At 37.1% G+C, this 25388-nt stretch overlaps 1 protein-coding gene across 4 annotated transcripts in view; it reads left to right on the forward strand.

Moving 5' to 3' along the window:
• Nucleotides 1-7887: 7887 nt before the first annotated feature.
• tead1a (TEA domain family member 1a) overlaps nucleotides 7888-25388 on the forward strand; it is a 53651-nt gene continuing 36150 nt past the window's right edge. The window contains exons 1-3 of one of the 4 annotated variants that reach the window (XM_067379472.1): nucleotides 7889-8025; nucleotides 8317-8418; nucleotides 22967-23218. In XM_067379472.1, the coding sequence (XP_067235573.1) occupies nucleotides 23017-23218 (202 nt within the window). In that variant the 5' untranslated portion in view covers nucleotides 7889-8025; nucleotides 8317-8418; nucleotides 22967-23016. Of the gene's footprint in view, nucleotides 8026-8316; nucleotides 8419-13618; nucleotides 13792-22139; nucleotides 22184-22966; nucleotides 23219-25388 lie in introns of those variants that run through there. The other 3 variants (XM_067379473.1, XM_067379476.1, XM_067379475.1) reach the window with 3 other exon arrangements.

A 25388-nucleotide genomic window follows, 5' to 3' on the forward strand; every position in this document is an offset into this window, starting at 1 on the left:
AAAGAATCAGTCTCTCTAAACTCCTCCTTTCCGTGAGCCTATGCTGCTCTGATTGGTCAGATGGCCTAATCCTTTGTGATTGGTCTACTGCATGCACCGCGCCCATAGAGTACCCCCAAAGTCCCTTTAAAACAAGTCATTTCACTCGGCGGCCATCTTTGAAACGCCTCTCGGGCATCCTGGGCATCATGCAATCTCTTTGAATGGGGAAACAAAAAAAAAACAAAAAAAACCCATCAAATTCTCCAAAACTGTTCGCCAACCTTACGATTAAATTTCATATTTGAAATCACCAATGAAATCTAAAAACAACCGGTTCATAAATTTAGTTTCTAAACGCTCGAATCATGACAAAAAAAATTTATTTTTCAGGCTGGATCAAGCTAATGCACATGCGCAGACCTAAATGCGCGTCTCTTTCTAAAGAAACTGGTGATTCTAACGGCCACTGAAGTGACTCGATGACTAACAGTCGGCGATTGGCTCTTATTTAGAAGGCGGGACTTATTCCGCCATATTGCGCGTTACACTTTCTCCCATTCAAAACTATACGTGTGACACGTAGGTTGTTAAGTCTGACGTCACACGGCAGCGCTTCCGGGTCCTAACGCTCTATCTCATACCACAAGAAAACAACAAATGCTGCTAATATACACACACGATGTGGTGTAATACTACAAAAAATTATAATCATAACCTTTATCTCCATATCAAAATTCCAGATGGCCAGACAATGATTCATCTTTTATAAATCGTTAAAATATTAATGACGCTGTGAGCATGGAGACTGTTGTATAGACTGTAAGTATTTAAAATGTTAAAAAAAATTTTAATGATTTATGTTTAATATGACTAAATAGCGCTCATAAACGGCTGTCGATGGCATTCTCAAGTGAAATGAGTCGAGGCTTGGACCCGGAAACGGCGTTCCTTACGTCACGACTTAACAAGCGGATAGTCTTTGGTACCCCAGGGATGACGTGTTTTTGTAGGCCAACCCGGAAGTTAGCGGCGCACGGGTTCCCTCGATCGAAAGCCTATTAATTTTTCCATAGACTTTTGGAAAATCACAGAAAATAAACTCTGTGTTTAACAAAGGGTTATGACACTTACACATTTTGTCTATCAAGATAATCTTTACAAGTTAACACAACATTTATACATTCTGAAGCCTTAATAAAGTCGTCAGATATAAAAGGCTAACAGTAGGCTATAAACGGACTACAGCACACCATGGTCGCGGATCAACGTCACCACCACCAAGCGTCCTCAAACTTAATTTAGAAAACAACTTTATTTAAAAACATGCTCGCTGATTATGATCTGTGCTGTGTATGAATACTTATCCACTTTTTCATGAGAAATGCTGCCCAAATGTCCTGTTTGTCATGATGACGTCTAAAGTCCCCGCCAAAGGAAGTAGTACGTTTTAGCACTTTGTTAGCAACCGCCGTTTTTAAGACACAATAAAGGTTTAAAAAAAATCACAAGCGGGTTATAACTGGTGTGTTTTATGTCATAGATCAAAACGCGAAAATATTTAGAGGCTTTGTTAACCACAGACCTTATTTCAGGCGATTTAGCAAAAACTCATTCAAAAAACCCATAGACTTCGGAGTGATGGGACCGGAAGTCCTAAAATGCTAACTCGCTTCCGGGTTTTGCCTACAAAAATGCGCCATCCCTGAGGTACTCTATTGCCAAAACTGAATGACAGCTATCAATTCGCAAGACATTGTAAACAATGTATGGACAGAAAAGATAGCATCGATTTTATCGTATCAATTCGAGCCCGAGTCCGATGATGAAAAGTCTGAAGTAGTCGATCAACCAGAAACTGATTCACGATCACGACATAGTTTCTCTATGGTAAGTGTCACCTTAGTTTACATTATTTATAAGACGTGATAGCAGCGTCACTGTTACACTTTATGTAGGTGCACAGAATGCTAAGCGAAGCTGACATTCTCTAAACATAAGATAAACATTTAGGCCAGATGCGTTCACAGACTTTTTCGTCAAAACTATTAACAAAATAAAAAATGGCTATTTCATTGTTTGACATTACAATAGGTGTTTACCGTTTACAGAGAGAATACTTCAAATAGTGCGTCTTAAAGGTGCTAAAGAGGATGTTTTGTTTTATACATTTTTGCAATATTACTTGAAACTGTCTTTACTAACTGATAAAAGACTATTTATTAGGTGCACTGAAAGGAATAATATTAATATACATCATCTGTGCACGATGTAGGGCCTTAAAAACATCAGCCAATCGTTTACGCGATCATCGCGTAAACGATTGGCCCTCTGGCTTGTCAATCACTGCCATGACGTTCCTTGTGAGAGATGTGCGCGGCTGCGCGCTCCAGTAACTTTCCACACTCCACAGGCGCCGCATGCGATGTTTTTGACAGGAGACAGGAATAAAAACTGCAGATTATGAGTCACCTGCGTTGAGTCCGACATAATGAATCCACTAACACGACACAGTGAATGCTGGTGGTAAACACTTGTGTTCCAATACTATATTTACGAGTTTTGGGAGGCGTTCCCTTGAAATGAGCTGTGGAGGGGGTTGTTCTTACGCATGCGCTCATTTCAAAAACTCACTAAGAGTCTTTGGTTTCTCAGTTGACGAAAAGATCCTCTTTAGCACCTTTAACATCCTATTACAATACAGATAGAGCTCCACTTTACTGTACAGTTTGTTTTAGAGTTATGGAGGCAAAGCCGAGCGCAAACGTGAGCTGATAATGTATTACGAATTTTGAACGATTGCTAGAAAATATAAACATCAATTATTAATCATACTTACAGCTTGAGATTCAGAGGAGCAAGCTAGTCCAAATAAACTGGGCAATGATCCATATTTTAAGACCAAGCCTTTTGTGAATCCTACGTTAAACTCCCTGAGGTTTGAGAAGCAGTCATCAGTAAAATGACGGGAACACAAAAAAAGATTGTACTGCTGTGGTATTGTTGAAAAAATGAATTTTCCCTGGCATCTGCAAACGTCATAATTGGCAGGAAATATGCTAATGTATGTTGTGACATCACAACGAAACAGCTTTGGATTAATTTTACAAACGACTCGTTTATTTGACTCAGAGTCAACTCTTAATTTCGAGAGACAATAACTTTATATACGGTGCACTTTCAGATTTAAAACTTTGCAGGATGTTTTCATTCACTTAGAGCTATGTTACACACTACATAAAAGGTATCCATAAAAATCTTTAAATCTTTAACAAGTGCTGTTTCTGATGAGAGCAGCATTTTCTTCCTAACCTTTAAAATCAAGCCTCTCTCCTTTTTCTATTAGTATTATGCACATTTCTGTTAGAACCACTATCATCAAAGATGATTGACAAGTAGCATACGGTATGGTTCTGTTCTGGGCAAGAACTCCAGCGATAACCCCCCTTAGAGTTAACAGAACAGAACCAACATAAATGTATTGCAGATATCATTAATGCTCTTAATGACAATAATTTAATGTAACAACAAATCAGGATAAAGGAATATCAGAAGTCCTGACTGTGGACGAGAGGAGGAGCTGGGGATGTAGGAGGGAAATTAGCTCCTGATAAAGCAACGTGATAAAGCTGCTAATAATACTTAATGGACCTTATATAGGGATGCTGTGATAGGCGTTGCATTCTTATTGGTAGACGTGGATCAGCTGAGAGTCAGCTGATGCGAGCTTGACTGATGTGACCTGTCAGAACTAACGCTACGCTTGATTTATGTTAAATTACCAGTTTATTTATTAAAATCACTAAATTTGTTAACATGGCAAAGTTATAATTGGTAACAAGCACTTTTTTACTTTTGTCGATTATAAAAATTTTTTATTTATGTATGTATGACCGTGTGTGTTTATGTATGTAGATAGATAGATAGACAGATAGGCCCTGTAGTCATTTTGTCTTTTTTACCCTTCTTAATGGAAAAATAAACATGCATAGGCCAACATCTGTGACTGTAATTGAAAGTTGACTTTATTGCTCTTTACCATGTTGTGTAGAAACAGTCAAAGTATTTCCTTGTCTATAGCTTTTGTCTGTTTTTACCACAAGATGGCAATGGTACATGTAATGACTGTATTCTATTGTCAATGTTAATAACCCTTCTGTGGATGCAGTGGTAAATTTAATGTTTATTTCAATGTTTCCTCGTTCATTTTTACACAATGTAATGTAAATACATATGACATACATACACATAAACTCTTACACATAAAGACTTACTTTTGGACTTGACGACATGAGGGCTGTATGTAATTGTTTAATATGTCATCGCCCACTGTAGGCGGGAATGTAGCGATTTTTGTTTGCAAAAAAATACATAAATAAACGTGTAATAATGACCCTCACATCTAAAATGTAAAAAGGAAGCCCTTAATTTATCTAGACTATTATTTATCTATATAAATATATAGCTCTTTAACTGTTATGCCCAGCAGCTGACAAAATGTAGGGAAAATGTAGGATGAGGAAAGTAGGCTACTGTTTAAAGCCACCATGAAATCAAAATGGACAGTTCTTTTTTTGTTATTATTGAATATAACTTGTTTATGGCTGCAAAAAATTATATAATTCATGTGCACTTGTAATCTTTAATCAGATTAACTTCCCTCCCACTTGCAATGACATCTTTTCTCTGATGATGTGTTTACTGGCACGAGGGTGGGACAACATCCTGTCACTCACATGACATCACAGCAATAGCAAACCACAGCCATCCAACGATCCAATCAATTCCCAATTGACAAAATGAACTCCAACACAACATTATTTTTCTTATTCGAGAAGCTGTTTCACTCGGATATACAGTATGTGTCACAATAGGGAAGAAAATGTGACTGCAAATTCCTTGATACCGAATTGACTGAATAAATAATTCACTGATGTGTCGCCATAGTGTAAAGATCTAAGTTCAGAGGCCAGTTGCATAGTTAAAGGGATACTTCACATAAAAAATGAAAATATTGTCATAGTTTACTCACCTTCAAGTTGTTCCAAAAAATATACTGTAAAAAAGATGGACAACGCACCTTCACTCTCTTCTATTGTTGTAACTGAAGCCTCCAGTGTGTCAATATGGCGCTAACATCTTGAGTCTCGACCATAGACTGTAAAAAAAGATGGACGACGCGACGTCGCTTCCTTCCATTGTATTGAACTGAAGCCAAAATGGGCTGATGAATGGGCGCTGACACGTTACGCAATACGTCAAAAAAAAAAAAGTTTGGAGCCTGGGCATGCGCAGAAGGAATCGTCCGTTGAGCCGGAGGCGGAGTCGCGATATCAAACTTCCGCCCAGACGACTGCGTCATCATTCATGTATTTTAAATAGACTATAAAAATTATACACAATTTAAAAGTCTACCTATAAAATAATAGGCTATTCTGTTTCTAGAGCAATAATATTTTTGAAACAGCAAATTCAGTAGATAAAATCAATATAATATGCCACTAGAAACAACTCTAAATCGTCAGAAACGGTCCTGCCATTTTAAATCAAGTTCAACTAACGTTACAGGAGATCGATTGCTGTAATTAGAGTAAGCTATCATTAGTTTTGTCCTGCTAATTATTATTTTATACCCATAAAAATAATAAGTAACTGCCAGATAACGATCACCGGCTTTTTCCCGACATGGCTAACATTAGGTGTGTTATCTTAACTAATAACATTTATTAATTAGCTTATAACGCCCACATTTGATGTTACAGAAAAAAAGTTCAGTGATCCGTCAGATCCTGTAGGTCGGTTAGTACAGTTTACTGCTGAACAACTCATTTTGTTGGTGTTAATGACAAAGAAATCGAAAATTAACAGTTAGTTAATACATCTTCAATCTCCCCTCGAAGCTCCGACAGTCCTCAGACAACCTGTCAATCAACTTCGAATCATGACGACACGCCCCGTTTTTATAGAATCAAATTGCTAGCTAAAATCTAAATCATCACAAAAACGAACAATTGAATATATATCAGTGTGATAACAACTACCTTAAATGACCAAAACCATCTTTCAGAAAGTTTTATTTGAAGCAGACTTTATTTTTAAGTTTTCACTGAAGTCTCATTCGACTGCATTGAGAGGGCGGGGTTTATGACCTGTACTGCATCCAGCCTCCAGGGGGCGATCAAAGAGCCCGTGGCTTCACTTTTCAGAACGTATGAGACACACTCGGTCTCGACGCAGTGAACTTGGAGCCCGAGTCTGCGCAGTAGTGAGCGCGAAGTGGAGCCGCAATATCAAGGTCCCGCCCACACTCCCGCAAAATCGGTTAATACTGCAGAACAACATTATGTCGGTGTGAAATAAACAGTTCTGGAAATGTAGAAATAAAGTTAAAGCTCTGATCTCCTCCCGAATATCCAGAAAAAAGTTATTTTGTGCTTAAGTGACGACTTCGCTCAGAGAAGCTGTTATCTCAGCTGAAGTCAAAACCCGCATTTTTATACCATCAAATAACTAACTTAAAACAAACTTATTTAAAGAAAAAATCGCTTTAACTAACATCAGCGGGATAAAAACTGACTAAAATGACAGAAACCATCGTTGGAAGAAAAAAATATTTGATGTGTAATTTGCCTGTTTAGTTTGTCTCACGTTCATTAACATTTCATGGAGAGGGCGGGGTTTATGACCTATACTGCATCCAGCCACCTGGGGGCGATCGAGACGCTCTGGCTTCACTTTTCAGGACTCGTGTGGATATTTCTTTGTTTTGCTGTATACAAAAATGAATATATTTGGAAGAATGTTTGTAACCAAGCAGATCTAACCCCCTTTGTGTCTTAAAGGGTTAGTTCACCCAAAAAAGTCATGAATTAGGCTACTCACCCTCATGCCGTTCCACACCAGTAAGACCTTCATTCATCTTCGGAACACAAATTAAGATATTTTTGATGAAATCCGATGGCTCAGTGAGGCCTCCATTGCCAGCAATGTTACTCTCAAGATCCATAAAAGTACTAAAAACATATTTGAAACAGTTCATGTGAGTTCACTGGTACAATCTTAATATTATAAAGCGATAAGAATACTTTTTGTGCACCAAAAAAAAAATAAAAAAAATTTTCAACAATATCTATATGGGCCGATTTCAAAACACTGCAGCTTCTTCTGAGCTTTATGAATCTTTTGTTTTGAATCAGTGATTCGGATCTCCTATCAAACGGCTAAACTGCTGAAATCACGTGACATTGGCGCTCTGAACCACTGATTCGTTTCGTAAAGTTCTGATGCAATGTTTTGAATTCGGCCCATATAGATATTGTTTAAAAGTCGTTATTTAAGTTTTCTTGTCGTTTTATAATATTTAGATAGAAACTCACATAAACTGTTTCAAATATGTTTTTAGTACTTTAATTGATCTTGAAAGGTGCAGTAACATTGCTCACTGAGCCATTGGATTTCATCAACAATATCTTAATTTGTGTTCCAAAGATGGTCTTACGGGTGTGGAACGACATGAGGGTGAGTAATTAATGACATTTTTTTTCATTTTTGTGTGAACTAACCCTTTAAGAACTATGACCAACGAGCAGTTAGTTAGGGGTAATCAATCTTACCTTTCAGTTTCAAATTAGACAAATCGGCCAAACTTGTAAGACTAGTCTTAGTTGTTTATGCAACCGACCCCAGAGGGCCAACTGTACTCAATGAAAAAACGAATCTCTCCAGTCTTCAGTGAAGGGATTCAAAAGATTCGAGTTACTGATGATTCACAAACCCTCACCCCTTCAGTCACACACTCTCGGCCCCTCCCACCTCCTAGGAGTTCTGCGAGCGACGTCACTCTGTCCCCGCCCCCAACGCAAACTCAGTTCTTCGCGTTCATTTCATTCTTGCCCTCATTCCGCGCATACTTCACATCGTTGTTAGATACGCAGAATTGTCGCGCTCTCGCGCTCCGACAAGAAGAAAAAAAGTGGTCAGCTGGAAATAAATCAGAGCGTGCGCTCGAGCCGATTACTCTGCATCAGACACATTTAAAACACTGAGGTACGTTTGTGCTTTATAGCTACTAAGTTGTTACAAGCGATGTGAAGTTATAAACGCTATTTAGATTTTCTGTAAAATTGCTTTGAAGTAGGCTATACACTTATTTTTTTAGCTACTAGTTATACTAAACTTTGGTGTGTATATTATGGATTAATAGATAAATAGGCTACTGAGAGAATAGTGGCTATAGTTTTATTCCCAGTTCTTAAAGTGGCAGCCTTTCACGATGAAAACTGAGGTGTGCCAAAAGAGGTAGTTAAATAAAACGATGAATGTTTTCCTTTTTTGTAGATTTTACAAACACCCGCAGAGATTTCCATCACTTGTGGAGGTTCAGAAAACACTTTTTGCTTCGATCTGTGCCAACTAGTTTACCCCGATCTCGTTGTAACAGTAAGTTCATATTTACTTCAATAGTAAACGTTGTGATTCATGTTTCTGGCACGACTGAATCAGTGTCATTGATTTCTGCTTATTAACTTGACCTCAGTGACTTGTGGATGTTTAGGCGATTATTTGGTCCGGTTAACACCCCGCTCCCGTTTGCTTTCCTGAAAAAAAAAACGCCAGTTTTGTGTACATAAATAAAGGATTAGGGAGAAAGTCCATGGTCCAGCCCCTGTTAATAATTAATCTGGACGTTTGAAAGCCCTCAGACTAAAATTAGTCCCTGGTCTAAGACTATCTCAACTTGTGAGTTGACTACTTAGACAGCATTTTTTTGGGCATCATGTGTCATATTTTTGGGACACACACTCTGTCACATTTGTCAAGTGGTGTTTTAGCTAGCTTGAGGGAAGAAACATAAAATATAAAGCATATTTTATGTTTCTTCCCTCAAGCTATTTTCCAATTTTATTTCAATTTTCGGTTTTACAGTCTGCCATATAAATAACATGTAAGAGATATCAAGAAAACTTTGGAGGGCTAAACTAATGGACTTGGAGGGCTTAATTCATCATCCATTTTGTGTAATCTGTGTGTTTTGGTATTGCGAAAAGTTTAATAAATGTGTTTGACTTTTTTCAACCGTGCTTAAGACATGTCTTATACCGTAGTACATTTTAAGTGTTATTTTTTTGTCTTTCTTTTTTGTTGTTTGTTGCCACCCATCCCCTCTCAACTGCTGTCTGACAGTGGTTTGTTGTCTCAGATGTGATCGACCCCCTTCGCCATTGTGTTATTTTGACTTGCCAGTCTATTTAACTTATGTAAACAGAGTAAAGCCTTTAAAAATGGAAATGCATTCTTACGCTCCTAAACAATGTTTTGACTTCATATCAGTATTAAAATTAAATTCAACATCTGCGACAGTTTTCATTCATTTTGAAGTGCAGGAACATATATGGTCACTTTTTATATGTGATCTGAAAAATTTTCTTCGCTTCCTTTTAACAATAGACTTTATGTGTTTGCAATTAGTTAATTTAGCTATTTACACTTACTGTTTTCATAAATTGAAACTTTGTCAGAGAAGAAAAAATGTGGCAGATTCACTAGTCACGGCTTCCTCTGGGAGCACGGGATTGTGGGAAAATGGGGGAAGGGGCCCTTCATTGTTCCTGCTGTTATTGAAGCAGGGGCTCGTGGAGCGGCTGAATTGCTCCACAAACAGTCCCGCTCCCATGCTGACATCTGGTTTGCCACTTAAGTGCACCTGTAGGCTGAAAGATGCTAAACTGTGTATTCATTCTGGCGCTGGACTAATTCAGAGGAACGGCCATTTGTTTGACTGTTGCTGCCACTCACCGTCTAGCCAACTCCATTGTTATGCCAGCAACAGGCGATAGTGGTGGAGGCACCATATGGCTTGTGTGTGCCTCGATGTTATCTGGTAATTTAGCTTATCAACACCATTATGTTGTATTTTGTCCTTTCTTTTACATGTCTTTTTATGCAAAGAGGGTGTTTGAGTAAGTTTAGGAAAGGAGGGACTGTGTTTATGTAGCCAAAGTACAATAGTTTGGCACTTGTAATTAATGTACCCTTGCTTTACATACAGTTTTAGTAGGAAATAAGTTGCTTTTTTGTGGTTTAATGTAATTGCAGTTTTTGATAAGGAAATTGAGCAAAATTTATTATGAATCTGATAAATATTCCCTCCATTTTGTTTAGATTTTCATAAAAAAAAAAAAAAAACTCATTGAGAAATATTCGGACTTTTGGTCTAGACATTTGTCTTCAACAGAATGAGATATATATTTATATATATATATATATATATTAAAATTAAAAAGTCAAAAATAATCCCACAAGCTTTCTTGCGCCGTATTTTCTGAGGTGGAAATTCAAAGTATTTAAGCAACAGGTGCTTATGACCAGCATTGTATGAAAAAATATTTTTGCTTATCAAAAGAAGACAAATGCACAATTTTAATACAGCGAAAGGTTTTTAGTGTAGATTAATGCTAAAATTGACCATACAGACTAATATAATGTTTCTCTTGTGAGTCACATTGTGTTCATAGCAGTTTCATCCTTTTCTTTTGGCATGCACAAAATCAAAAGTCTTGTATGATAACTGGAGAGGGGGTGTGGGTGTGTGTGGGTGTGTGTGTGTGTGGGGGGGGGGGGGGGGGTTACAAAACCCGAAAAGATTTGTCGGAGCAAAACGCGAGGGGGGGCCTGAAGGGGCGACAAAGGAAAATTCATATGTAATGAAATTTGGGTTGAGAGTTTGTCAGCGGAACAATAGCTCAGTGGGACTGTGTGTAGCAGGGGCACGGGTGGCCGGCTTTGTTCAGGGAACACAGGAACAATAGGGTGTCCTCTGTGGCCCGGGGCAGCGGGAGGCCCACGCCGTGCCCTGAGGTAAACTCTGTTGTCACAAAAGGACCGCTCTCTCCACACAGCCCACCACTCCACGAGACCAAGGACAGCCAGAGAGAGACCCTTACTGGAACGCTGCCACTGACGTCAGCACGTCTGCTCCGAGGCTGATCACTGGACGGCCTTTTAGCTTGTAAATGTTGCTGGATTTAGCTTATGGAAAAGTTTTTCACTGAATTCAGAAAGACGAAAAGAGATACTTGAGTGAAAGGAATAGATTAAATAGACAGACAGACAGACAAAAAGACAAGCAGATAGATAATTGAGTGATTAAAGAAAAAATTTTATGAAAAAAGATAGATAGGTAGGTAGGTTTATCGATTTAGATATAGATAGGTAGGTTTATCGATTTAGAGATAGATAGGTTTATCGATTTAGAGACAGATAGATAGGTTTATCGATTTAGAGACAGATAGATAGGTTTATCGATTTAGATATAGATAGATAGGTTTATCAATTTAGAGATAGATAGATAGATAGGTTTATCGATTTAGATATAGATAGATAGGTTTATCGATTTAGATATAGATAGATAGGTTTATCGATTTAGATATAGATAGATAGGTTTATCGATTTAGATATAGATAGATAGGTTTATCGATTTAGATATAGATAGGTAGGTTTATCGATTTAGATATAGCTAGAGAGAGAGATAGGTTTATTGATTTAGAGATAGCTAGATAGATAGGTTTATTGATTTACAGATATATAGGTTTATCGATTTAGAGATGGATAGATAGGTTTATTGATTTAGATATAGATAGGTAGGTTTATCGATTTAGATATAGATAGATAGGTTTATTGATTTAGATATAGATAGGTAGGTCTATCGATTTAGATATAGATAGATAGGTTTATCGATTTAGATATAGATAGGTTTATCGATTTAGATATAGATAGATAGGTTTATTGATTTAGATATAGATAGATAGGTTTATTGATTTAGATATAGATAGATAGGTTTATCGATTTAGATATAGATAGATAGGTTTATCGATTTAGATATAGATAGATAGGTTTATCGATTTAGATATAGATAGGTAGGTTTATCGATTTAGATATAGATAGAGAGAGAGATAGGTTTATTGATTTAGAGATAGCTAGATAGATAGGTTTATTGATTTACAGATATATAGGTTTATCGATTTAGAGATGGATAGATAGGTTTATTGATTTAGATATAGATAGGTAGGTTTATCGATTTAGATATAGATAGATAGGTTTATTGATTTAGATATAGATAGGTAGGTCTATCGATTTAGATATAGATAGGTTTATCGATTTAGATATAGATAGATAGGTTTATTGATTTAGATATAGATAGATAGGTTTATCGATTTAGATATAGATAGATAGGTTTATCGATTTAGATATAGATAGATAGATAGGTTTATCGATTTAGATATAGATAGATAGGTTTATCGATTTAGATATAGATAGGTAGGTTTATCGATTTAGATATAGATAGATAGGTTTATCGATTTAGATATAGATAGATAGATAGGTTTATCGATTTAGATATAGATAGATAGGTTTATCGATTTAGATATAGATAGGTAGGTTTATCGATTTAGATATAGATAGATAGGTTTATCGATTTAGATATAGCTAGAGAGAGAGATAGGTTTATTGATTTAGAGATAGCTAGATAGATAGGTTTATTGATTTACAGATATATAGGTTTATCGATTTAGAGATGGATAGATAGGTTTATTGATTTAGATATAGATAGGTAGGTTTATCGATTTAGATATAGATAGATAGGTTTATTGATTTAGATATAGATAGGTAGGTCTATCGATTTAGATATAGATAGGTTTATCGATTTAGATATAGATAGATAGGTTTATTGATTTAGATATAGATAGATAGGTTTATCGATTTAGATATAGATAGATAGGTTTATCGATTTAGATATAGATAGATAGATAGGTTTATCGATTTAGATATAGATAGATAGGTTTATCGATTTAGATATAGATAGGTAGGTTTATCGATTTAGATAGATAGATAGGTTAATCAATTTAGATATAGATAGATAGATAAGTTTATCGATTTAGATATAGATAGATAGATAGGTTTATCGATTTAGATATAGATAGATAGGTTTATCGATTTAGATATAGATAGATAGATAGATAGGTTTATCGATTTAGATATAGATAGGTAGGTTTATCAATTTAGATATAGATAGATAGGTTTATCGATTTAGAGATAGATAGATAGATGATAGATAGATAGGTTTATCGATATAGAGATATTTGATTTAGATATAGATAGATTAATCGATTTAGATATAGATGGATAGAATTATCAAATTAGACAGACAGACAGATAGATACATCCTAAAGTAAAAAAAAGAGAAGGAAAGAAAAACAGTGGAAAGTTTCAGGGAATACATGTGATAATGCTGTTGTTGTGTGTATAGATCAAGGCTTTGTGTGGTTTGGTAAATACCGAAAAGCTTTAGGTTATTTTATTATCATCAAATTTGTTTTTTCCTTTAATGTTCCTTCAACTCATGGAAATGTCAGAACAACAGCTTAGGGAGAGTCAGAGTGAAATCAGTCACTAAATGAGTCAGTTCCTGACACAAACGCAAACCTCAGAGTTCCAGTTAAACAGACCATTATTCACCTCCCTTACAGCATTAATCAGAGGTGGTCTTACAGCTTTTCTTTCCTTTATTTCATCCAGTTTACGGTTTATACCAATGTTAAAATAGCATTTCAGGGTAGAGTTAGTAGCTTGTTCATAAAATATATCCTTTTTGATGTTAGTGTAGTAAAAAGAAAAGAAAAAAAAAAAGACATGCTCCTGAACAAAAACTAACAACAACAACAACAAAACAATACACAAAAACCTTCCTATTGGGACAGTAGATTAAAAAAAGACACCGCTGTGTCCTAGATAGATTTCAGGAGATGCCAAGAAAGGGTGAGCAATTCTGTTTTGATACAATTTGATCAGATGTACTGTGAGTTTTGAAAAGACTTTCTTCTGCGTTTGTATTCTCTGTGCGAAACCGTATCTGTAGTAAATCGGGAAAAGAGCGTGGTTCACGGCACCCTTTGGAGTAAATGTATTTGTCCCCTGCTGGATGGTCAGGAAAGGTTATGAGCAAACACTGGTCATGCTTCTCAGGAGCTCACACTTATTTGAACACGTCGTCTCTTCCATTTCCTGGAGGAGGCATTGTTGGACGGCGTGGGGAGAGTGGCACCCCAGGAAGACATTGGATAATAGCGGGGTCTGACTCAGCGAAAAATAGCCTGCTTTAGAAGAATAGAGCCTGTGGAGTGATCACAGAACATGTCTGCCCCACAATACTGGAGAGGAAGCTGGTCTGATTCTGGATTGTTTTCAAGGAAGTGGACTTTGTACGTGGCCTCTGGAACTGTAGTGACTCAATTTAGTCATTTAAAGGGTTAGTTCACCCAAACATGTTCCTAAAATATAATTGGTTGGTATAGGAAAGTTGATTTAGGACCATGTCCTAGTTTCACCCTCACCCTCAAGCCATCCTAGGTCTTTATGACAATCTTCTTTCAGACAAACACAATCGGAAATATATTTAAAAATATCTTGGCTCTTCCAAGCTTTATAATGGCAGTGAATGGGGGGCCCGATTTTGAAGAAAAAAAAAGTGCATCTATCCATCGTAAAAGTACTCCACATGGCCCCAGGGGGTTAATAAAGTCATTCTGAAGCAAAGTAATGGGTTTTTGTAAAAAAAAAAAAAAAAAAAAATTTAAACCTTTATTAACTATAGTAACTAGCTTCCGGCAGACGGCTGTACGCATCAATGCATCGCGTCAGGTGTTGCAAGTCGACTTGCACAGTATGCGTATGGATCATCTGCCGGGAGCTAGTTATTTTAGATTATAAAGTTTTAAATATGGGTATTTTACTTACAAAAATCCATCGCTTCACTTCAAAAGGCCTTTTTTAACCCCCGGAGCCATGTTGAGTACTTTTACAATGGATGGATGCACTTTTTCTGGCTTCAGAATCGGGCCTCCCATTCACTGCCATTATATTGCTTGGAAGAGCCAGGATATTTTTAAACATATCTCTGATTGTGTTCACCTGAAAGAAGAAAGTCATATACACCTAGGATGGCTTGAGGGTGAGTAAATCAAGGGTAGTCCTACTTTCACATTTTGGAGTGAAAGTAGGACATAGTCCTGAATCAACTTTCCAATACCAACCAATTATATTTTAGGAACATGAGTGGACATATTATAACCTTGATTATTAATATTAATTATTTTACTTTATTATATATTATATTATATATATTAGATATTAGAGATTTTAGAGATTTAATTGAGATTTTTTTATTTATTTTTTTTGTTGATATTGGATATTTATTTGTGCATGCTCATTTTTATATTTAAACTACCTTTGCTGTTATCTAACACTTAAAATTCATCTTAAAAAATACAAATAATTTAATAACACAGTTATAAATCTTTTGCAATTAATATTAATTGCAAATTAATTTCCTCTATTTTTCATTTAAATGGTCTTTACTGTCATCTAATGCTCACAAAGTTCATTTTTAATAGAACTAATAATTTAGTCACACTGTTAAATGTAATCTCACCATGTTTAATTTTGTAACATGTAACATTTAAAATGATTTTAGTTTTTAATACTAGCCACAACACAAAAATAATAATCAGCTCATCTGTATCGGACTGAATTTTAATATCAGTTCCACTCAGTAATTCACTCATAAACAACAAAGATGTTGATTCTGGAACATTTCTTTCTTGTGTAAATCAGATTTGATACTTTTATACTCATTGAATCTGATTCCATGTTGCTAAACTAATGATTTATTTGAATGAAAGTGAGCGCAAAACCTTTCTAGCATTATTGTTTTTGTAAAGCCAGCTTTCTCTGCCCACTGGACAATAACTTTCCAGAAGTCCAGCCATCACTTTGGGTCATTAGCACTTGGTTGAGAGGATTACATAGCTGCGGGGAAAGCAATAACAACAGTGCTTACATGCCCGCCACCCCTTAGGAGTCCATGCAGTGCAATTCACAGACATATTTTCGCTTGGATATTAGCAGGTTTGTATGACCTCCAAAAACTGCATTGAATAAAGTCATAACCTGAGGAGCGGGCGAGCCAAGCTGTGTGATTTCTGTTCACGTGAATGAATCCTTGGACGTGTGTTCAGTACATCTTTAGATTAGTAAAATATCGTCTCAAGGATGGCTTCTCAAAGACTAATACGTTTTGTAAGACCCCCGCTTTAGTCATCAGCGTGACAAAGAATTAATTTGAAGCACATGCCAAGTTATAGAGCTGAATGCGCTGAAAATGTATTACAAGGTTGTGAACAATTTTTCTGATTAAAGACGCTTCTTTGCATACGTTTCTGAATAGGATCAGCGGCCCATTTCTTAAGAACCCTTCACATTTCTTGCATCTTCAAGACGTCTTCCTCACATAGTTCTTTTTTGGAGTCTAAGGCAAGGGTTTCTTTGAGGAAGGATTCTCTGGCATGGTTTCTTCACAGAAATAAAAGGACATGGTTTCATCTAAGCAAATACTACTCTGACAATCAGAGTACAAGATGTGCTGGCTGCTATACAACACATGCCATTGAAATGCAAAAGCCTCTCTCTCTCAGAGAAAGACTGAAAGAAGGGATTTTTAGGTCATCCTTAATTGAATTTCCTGGCTGATGACAGAGTAATATAGAGACTAATAGCATTGTGCGTGCATCTCGTGTCACCGCTAGAAATGCACTGGAGGAAGGCTCTGTGCGATCACTTACAGATACTGGATATATGAAAACCCTTCGTTCAGTATGTCTTTGCTTAATAACTTAATAAGCCTTCTCCGTTATGTAGCTCATGCTATGAAAGCGGAATAGGTTTACGAAGGTTAATGTAACCATTCTTTTTGATTAATTGAATGGAGCTTCTAGTGGCGTTACAACTAAGTTTTGTTGTTGTTGTTGTTTTTCATTGGAATCAGATCATTTTAGTTTTCTGTTGTCTTTTTGACACTCTTCAAGTTACATTAATTGACATAATTAACAATTTTTTGATGTGATGTGCATATATCAGGAGTTCTCAGTGCCAGTTACCCCCAAATGTAATGAAAATATGATGTCAGCTATATATTTATATTTAAAGATTTAAAGTGTCAAAAGGTCATTTGGTTTAACCGTCCAAAGGCCAATACAGCCATTTAATTTGTGATTTAAAATATCTTAAAATGTAATTAATGTATATATTTTTTATTCTGGCATGATTTTATAGCATCAAATATCAACATAGTGCAAAATGGTATTACAATTATGTGTAGAAGTCGTTGCTTTGTCCGGAAAAATGAATTTCACTGAAGTCATTTGGAGTAACCAATATAAAGGGACCATTTTGGATCAAGTCATGTGGTCCATATCATGTGACAGGATGTGGCATCATACAGACACCTCCAAAGGACCACATGGTCATGAAGCAAAGTAACTAACTTTCTCTTAACTATGTGAAAAATTAATGTTTTCAGTTGCTCATACACATGTCCAGAGGTCATTCGGTACAACCGCTATAAAACATGGAAAATGTTGTAATATTTTAAAAACTTGTACTAAATATAAAGTGTCTGATTGTCTTTTTGCTATCTAGCTAGCAATCTAAGCAGCTAGCTAGCTAGATATCAGCCTGTTAGCATTGTTTGAAAATCGTCATTCGGTATAACCAAAAGTGTCATTCGGTAAAACTGAAATCTATCTGTTAAAATATGTATTATTTATTCCTCTAGACTGTTCAAACACAGTTCAGCTGTTAATAACCTTTAACTAATCACAGGGCAATTACAAACCTCTCACTCAAGGTACGACTGTAATTCCCAGTAAACTGTTTCTTTAATACATTTAAACTATCTGAAGCTGCAAAGTGGAGGCAGGCGGAAATGTAGCGGTTTTCTATCGGCCCGGCTGCCAGCTTCATCAATAGGGAGCCGCTAATGTGCAGACGAGAGCCGGGCGGTTCGATTACAGCTTAATTTGGTAATGAAGTGAGAGTGAGAGGCTCCCGCGAACACTTTAAAGAGCTCAGCGTGATGGTTTTGCATCGAATAAAGCAGATTTTGTGATCTATACCCCGGCAAGAGAGTTTACTAGCATTTCGACACAAATGGACCCCACGCAAATACTGTCTGTATTCATATACATATCATTACATTTAATTACAACAAGCTGGCGCTTTAGTGGTGTTCTCGCCCATGGACATGGACACACACAAGCATACACATGTATACTGTGAGATACCCTCATTCATTGGCAGTGAGAGTAGACCAGAGGGAGCGAGACAGCTGCCTGGGGTGGATGTGTGCCTCCCGGTTTGTGTGGGATCGCACCCATGCCTCTCGTTTGGCCGGCTGAGGCTGCCTGGAGGGTGAAGTGTATTGTAAGTGTGACCACAGTACATTGTTGCATGACTAATCTCGGCCTTCCATCTGCCACCGAGGCCCCAGCACAAGCACTGCGCTCTCCAGCATCAAGCACTGCCATATTGCAGCAGTCACAACATCTTGGCTTTGACTGGCACTCTGCTTGAGCAGAAGCGCCGGGGTGGACTCGCTGCCCGCCTCACAGCCGGGAATTATGGGACGTTACATGTGCACACATAACGAAACACAGAGATTTGTCCTGACATCCAAAACTGACGGCTTGTGCAAATGTCTTTGGTTTGACAGAACTTGAGTGTGATGCACGATGTGTTTAGATTTAAAGGGATAGAAATAAAAATTCTATAAATCACAATACTGTCGATGCATCGTAATTCTTGGATCATTTACGATATTTTCCAAATGCATTGCAAATCGATTCTGAGCTCACTTTTTAACAGCAGATGGACATCTAGGCTATTTTTAACCGGATGCTCAAATGCTCACAAAGAAGAGTGCTTATGTGTTCAGCTGAGTCTGACAATGCATTTGCACCTCAGAATGCTCTTATGACATGAGATTAAAGGAGCCCTAGGATTAAAAATTTAACTTATATTGGCATGGTTGAATAACAAGAGTTCAGTACATGGAAATGACATACACTGAGTTTCAAACTCCATTGTTTCCTCCTTATATAAATCTCAGTTGTTTAAAAGACCTCAGAAGAACAGGCAAATCTCAACATAATAACGAATGTTACGTAACAATCGGGGTGTACGCCCCCAATATTTGCATATGCCAGCCCATGTTCCCAACATTATGAAAGGCATTAGACAAGGGCAGCCAGTAACGTCTGTGCACAGCTGAATCATCAGACTAGGTAAGCAAGCAAGAACAACAGCGAAAAATGGCAGATGGAGCAATAATAACTGACATGATCCATGATTACATGATATTTTTAGTGATATTTGTAAACTGTATTTCTAAATGTTTCGTTAGCATGTTGCTAATGTACTGTTAAATGTGGTTAAAGTTACCATCGTTTATTACTGAATTCACGGAGACAAGAGCCGTCACTATTTACATTTTTAAATACTTGCAGTCTGTATAATGCATTAACACAACTTCATTCTTTATAAATCTCTCCAACAGTGTGTAATGTTAGCTTTAGCCATGCAACACTATCAAACTCATTCAGAATCAAATATAAACACCCAAATAAATATTATACTCACATGACCCGAAGCATGCATGCAGCATACACGACGAACATCTTGTAAAGATCCATTTGAGGGTTATATTAGCTGTGTGAACTTTGTAAATGCACTGTATTGTAGAGTCGCGAGCTCGATGGGCAGGGAGCACGAGATTTAAAGGGCCAGCAGCCCCTGAATCGGTACATAGTTAATGATGCCCCAAAATAGGCAGTTAAAAAAATTAATTTAAAAAAATCTATGGGGTATTTTGAGCTGAAACTTCACAGACACATTCAGGGGACACCTTAGACTTATATTACATCTTGTAAAAAAGCGCTCGATGGCACCTTTAATGTAAAAAGGCCACTGCAAGTGCCCTTGTAATTCGCTTGAACCTTTTCGAACATTATGAATGATTATTTTATAGAAGGTTCACGTTGTGTGTGTAAGGAATTGGAAGAGAGCAGAGTACGTCTGTTTCTAAAGAACGCAGTGCCACCTGCTGTTGAAACTAAGCTCAGAATCAATTTGAGAGAGAATCGCGATAAATACGGAAAATATCAGAATCGATCCAGAATCATTTCTCGATTCGCGATGCATTGTCCCAGCCCTAGTACACGGCACCTAAAAAGTACAACGCCGTTGGTGAGACGTTGAAAAAACTGACCAAAAAGCCAATTTAAAGTGGATAAATTGCAACTTTCTTTGAGAATTCTCTCTGAAGAACTCTGAAGGCCATTCACACCAAGTATGATAACTATAACGATAACTATATTAGCAATCGACATGAACGGACAATATGCCACTTTAAATGCTCGCGGTATTTAAAGTCGGATGGATTTTGATTGGCTGCCAATGTTTTGATCCTTCATTAGCTGGAAAAAAAGGAATTCTGAAAGTGATTCCAACAATATCATTCTTCTGTGTCGTTATCATTATATCTGTGATGTGGACATGTGGACAATTATCGCTATAGTTATTGTCCTTTGTGTGAACTCTAATCGCTAACCAAGTAGTTGGCTGTTGGACAACTATTCGATTAGTCGACTGACTGACATCACTCATCCCTGATAGACTCGTAAAACAGGTTATTTATTTCTTTAGTTTCTTTACCCTTTCATACGGTTTCTTTTACACTGAATTTCTTTCTCTTTTTAAGTGTGAAGTCTTGTAAATTACAGGGAGAATGTGTGGTGTGTTGAGAGTCGCCTCTCTCGCTTGCTCCGATTAAAGCATCACACTCAGGCTCTCTTTAATCTTCAACTGCCCAAACCACCAGCCTGCTTTTGTTGATGCTAATTCAAAACTCATGTAGAATCTCTCAGATATCCAAGATATTACCATACAAGTAATTATAGCATGTACTTATGGTTCGGTCGGCTTTTAATGCACAAGATTGCTTGAAGCAAAACCTTCACATGCGATATAAGCATAGAGCTCAACAAAAACTCAGATATAGTATGCTGAATGTACAAATACAGTATTCGGTAAGTGTTTCCATGATGTGCCAGAAGTGGAAAACTACAGATTGCAGTGTAATTGTGGGCTAAGCCAAAAGTGCACACATGACTGTGCTGGAAGTGATTACAGTTGAGTTCATCTCCAAGTCAGGAAGATGATGTTTAAGAGCCCAAGCATTTAGCAGTTTGCAGCATGCACAAATTTTATCACTCTCTCTCAGCGGTACGACTGACTTTTTTTTTGCAATGTCAGCATTTAGTACACACACACACATATATACAAAACAGTCAGTTACAACTGCAAAGTGTTAGTGAGAGACCCAGTCACACACTTGTACACACACATTTAGCTCTCCAAATGGAGATCTACAATAGATGACAGTTAATTACTTTTATGTAAAGTTAAATATAATTACTACTACTTAATACTTTTATTGTCAAATTAAAAGTTTTTCTTTCTTTTTTTTCATTATTTTTTAAAATAATCTTTTATCCTGCTTTAAAGTAGTACACTAATTTTGATGTGTGAAGTACTTCAAAATAAGCACTAATCGATTTAATACATTTTCATTCAATTGCAAATAACAAGCAAGTAATAGACCGAAAACTTTAGATTATATTACATTACATATTCTTTTTAAGTATATTATTTCTGTAATAAGTACTATTTAAAAAAAAAAAAAAGTATGCTGAAGTGTGCTTTTTCACAAGGGTCCAACACTTTGTACACATTAACACATTGTGAAGTGCAGCCTGCTCAAATTTGACAGGAAACACATGCTAGTCGTTCTACAATAGGCAGCAGTGTTTTCGCTGGGCATTTCCCCAGTTAGCATAGCCGCTAGGCCAGACATGACTTGACAAAACAAGTTTTGTAGTTAGCAATCACTCTGTGTGATCGTTCAGTTGAGATTTGTATTGTTTTAACAATTCATGGTTTACCTTTAAAGTCATACGCACACACATGTTCTTGGCTGTTTATGTGAGCAGTTGGCTGCACAAGGGCATAATATGTTTTATTTTATTTATTTTTTGTAATGTTTCTAATGAGATTGCGATTAGCCACAGAGATTTTGCACAACCAGTTCCCTTTAACATGAAACGTAATGTGTGGTCTAATGCTAAAGAGTGACTCGGAGGAGTGTTGCATGTGATTTGGGTTAATCACTCTCTTTCTTAAGCTATGGGATAAACATTTGTCATTCAGCAATCTTCTACCACAAATGTAAAAGCCGGCCTGACATCATTGCCAGCTTGTAAGTGTTCCCTTCTAAGACAGCAGCTGTTTTGGTTTAGCCTAAGTGCCATTCCTAAATTGGCGTGGCTTATGTGTTTTCTCATTTCCTTCATGGGTTTTCAATCATGTGTTGATCTTTTGGGTTTATGTTTTTTTATGGGTGATGAGAGAATGTTTTAATTGTATTTAATGTGTTCAGCATTCATTACCAAACCACAAATAGATTCGCTGTGTGAAGTTGTAAACAGGCCATTTTTAAAAACACAGTAACATTTTTCTTTCCTGCATTGACGTATTTCCTCTTTTAACAGTAAGTCTGAAGTAGCCAATAGACTTTAGTATGTCACAACCCTAAGCTGTGATTTGCTAGTGAGTTGCAGATGGGATAAGGGGGGCGGGACAGTCTCATTCTTGAGAGCATTCTAGAGATTGGACAAAATCTTTGTAGTGCAGGATGAGTCATGAATATATTTGGTCTGTTTTACTTCATCAAAGTTAATAAAGTTGTAAGTTTTAGTTTAGTCAACTATAATAATCCCGGCTACATTATTTATTGCTTCACTGTCATACCACATTAACTCGATTACCATGTTTTTGCATAATGGTAGCATTATGGCAATACTATAGTAATCTTTGAAGTATTTTGGAGTACCATAACAAATAACATTGTAAATTAATATGCCAATCACATTTTCTTCCTGTTTACCCCTGCTTGAATAGTTGTTGCCAGAGACTTAAAATAGCTCTTTGCAAAAAGTTGAACAAACCAATCATTTTCTTTTTTTGTGGTTGGTCTTCCCAGGTCAGTGCACCTAAAGTTCAGGCTCGGGCTCCGAGATCCCAGCCGTTGCCATGGATCCCAGCAGCTGGAGTGGCAGTGAAAGTGCCGGGGAGGATATCGAGAGGATGAGCGACTCGGCCGATAAGCCCATGGACAACGACGCAGAGGGTGTGTGGAGCCCTGACATTGAGCAGAGCTTCCAGGAGGCCCTGGCCATCTACCCACCCTGTGGCCGACGGAAAATCATTCTGTCCGATGAGGGGAAAATGTATGGTGAGTCAAAAAAGCTGCAACAATTGGTTTGATTGCTAGTTTGAATCTGGAGTTCACATGAACTATAGATCACCATTTCTAAGTAAGGATTGAACCAACTAAATGAGCCCAAATGTGACGTCAAATTGACTTGAAATTGCTTTAAATGCTCTAGTGTAAATACACCTTCAATATGTTGAGTTTTATACATCTTAAAGGATTAGTTCACTTCAGAATTTGAATTTCCTGATAATTTACTCACCCCCATGTCATTCAAGATGTTTATGTATTTCTTTCTTCAGTCAAAAAGAAATTAAGGTTTTTTAAGGAATACATTCCACGTAGGTGAAAGTACCGCGGTAGAGCGTCCATCTTATTTTCTTCTCCAACTTCAAAATCATTTGACATTGCTGTTTTTCCTTTTTTTTGTAAAGGCCGCTTGACTTAGTCTTTACATGTTCGCTTTGTAGACACTGGATCAGTGCTTTTCCAACATCACGCGTGACCTTTCCAACGTCATTACGTAATTCGTGGTGAGCAATGCAAGACAAGCATTTGTGGTTAAAAAGTATAAAATTATTATTATTTTTTTTTTTTTTAGAAAATGACAGATCTTTCCCCTAGATAAGACCCTTATTCCTCGGCTGCGATTGTGTAGAGCCCTTTGAAGCTGCAGTGAAACTGCAATTTGGATCTTCAAACCATTGGTAACTGTTGAAGTCCACTATATGGAGAAAAATCCTAGAATGTTTTCCTCAAAAACCTTTTCGACTGAAGAAAGAAAGACATAAACATCTTGAATGACATGGAGGTGAGAAATTATAAGTGAACTAATCCTTTAACACAATTTACAAACAGATTTCTCAATCTCAGTATTTTGACTGGCTATGTGGCGTTATGACTGCCATTGGGGGTTGTTTTGACTGCTTGTAATCATGTGTTGTTTGTTGAGGTTGGCGGGCAAAGTGCTCATCAGAAAGTTCTCAGGGAAGTTGTTAGTTGTTTGTCCTCAGGGTGAGATGATGAGGTCCGTCGGGCCTCTGAAACTGGAAAACGGGACTCCAGCGGGCCAGGCGGTGGAGCGGGTTGGCTGTCCTGGGTTCTGTTGTAAAGTCAGCGTGAACCATTAGTTAGGAGCAGATGGTCGTGCGGCTGACACCAGCTGCGCTCCCAAACCCCCCCCCACCTCATTCCCCAATGCCACCCCCTCCTCCAACGCCTCCCTCAAACTCCCGGCTGGGGTGATGTCATGGAAAGAGGGAATACTGCTTTTCTTTTCTCTTAGGATATTAAACATGCTCTTGGCCTTGTCCACAGTGAAGCCTCCTTACTCCACTTGGACTTGTATCCAGCTGATTTTATTAGGAAAAACTCGGAAACCAAACAGTTGTTAAACCTAGATGCATGATGGAAAAGGTGGACAAGTTTATAAATCATAAAGCCGCTGTTTTGTATTGTTTTTTCCCATAATTTGCCAATTCCTGCCTTTTTCCAATTTCCTATCCTTTTAAAACATATACATTTTTTTTGCAGTTGGCGCACACTTTTTTCCAAAGTGACTTACATTGGATTCAAGGTGTTTAAGTCATGCATTCCTTGGGAGTTGAACCCATGACATTGACCTTGTCCTTTGAAATCTTGGTAACACTTTACTATAAGGCTACATTTTTTAACATTATCTAATGCATTAACTAAAAATTAACAATATTTTGTCCTGGTGTAACTTATTTACCAGTAAAAAAGGTAATCTAGGTTAATGTTAATTTCTACATATACAAATACATTTTAAATACATTTTACAGTAAAAACTGTATTATGAGTGAACATGAAGTTCTGAAATTTGTTTTAATTTTTAACTAAAGTTAACAAATCGAACCTTACTAGAAAGGTTTCACAAAGTTAAATGGATTCTAAAAAGGACAGTTTCTTCTCAACAGACACCTGTTTGTTCCCATGGCCACAGTCATTTTTTCCTTCAGGCATGTCCTTCTAAATAAATTGGCTGGTGTTCGTGGGGGGTTTTTCTTTGGTCGCTGAGGCAAACCTGTCACCTCCTACGCTGGTGTCCGTGTAACATTCCTTAGCCTTGTGCTGTACGTCACCTTCATTATTTCATCGTCCATAACAACTGCTTGAGATTTAATTTATCTGTGCGTACCTATCACAGATCCATACAAGTCAAGATTCCGGT

This window comes from Chanodichthys erythropterus, chromosome 24 (assembly GCF_024489055.1).
Source record: "Chanodichthys erythropterus isolate Z2021 chromosome 24, ASM2448905v1, whole genome shotgun sequence".
Classification (NCBI taxonomy): domain Eukaryota; kingdom Metazoa; phylum Chordata; class Actinopteri; order Cypriniformes; family Xenocyprididae; genus Chanodichthys; species Chanodichthys erythropterus.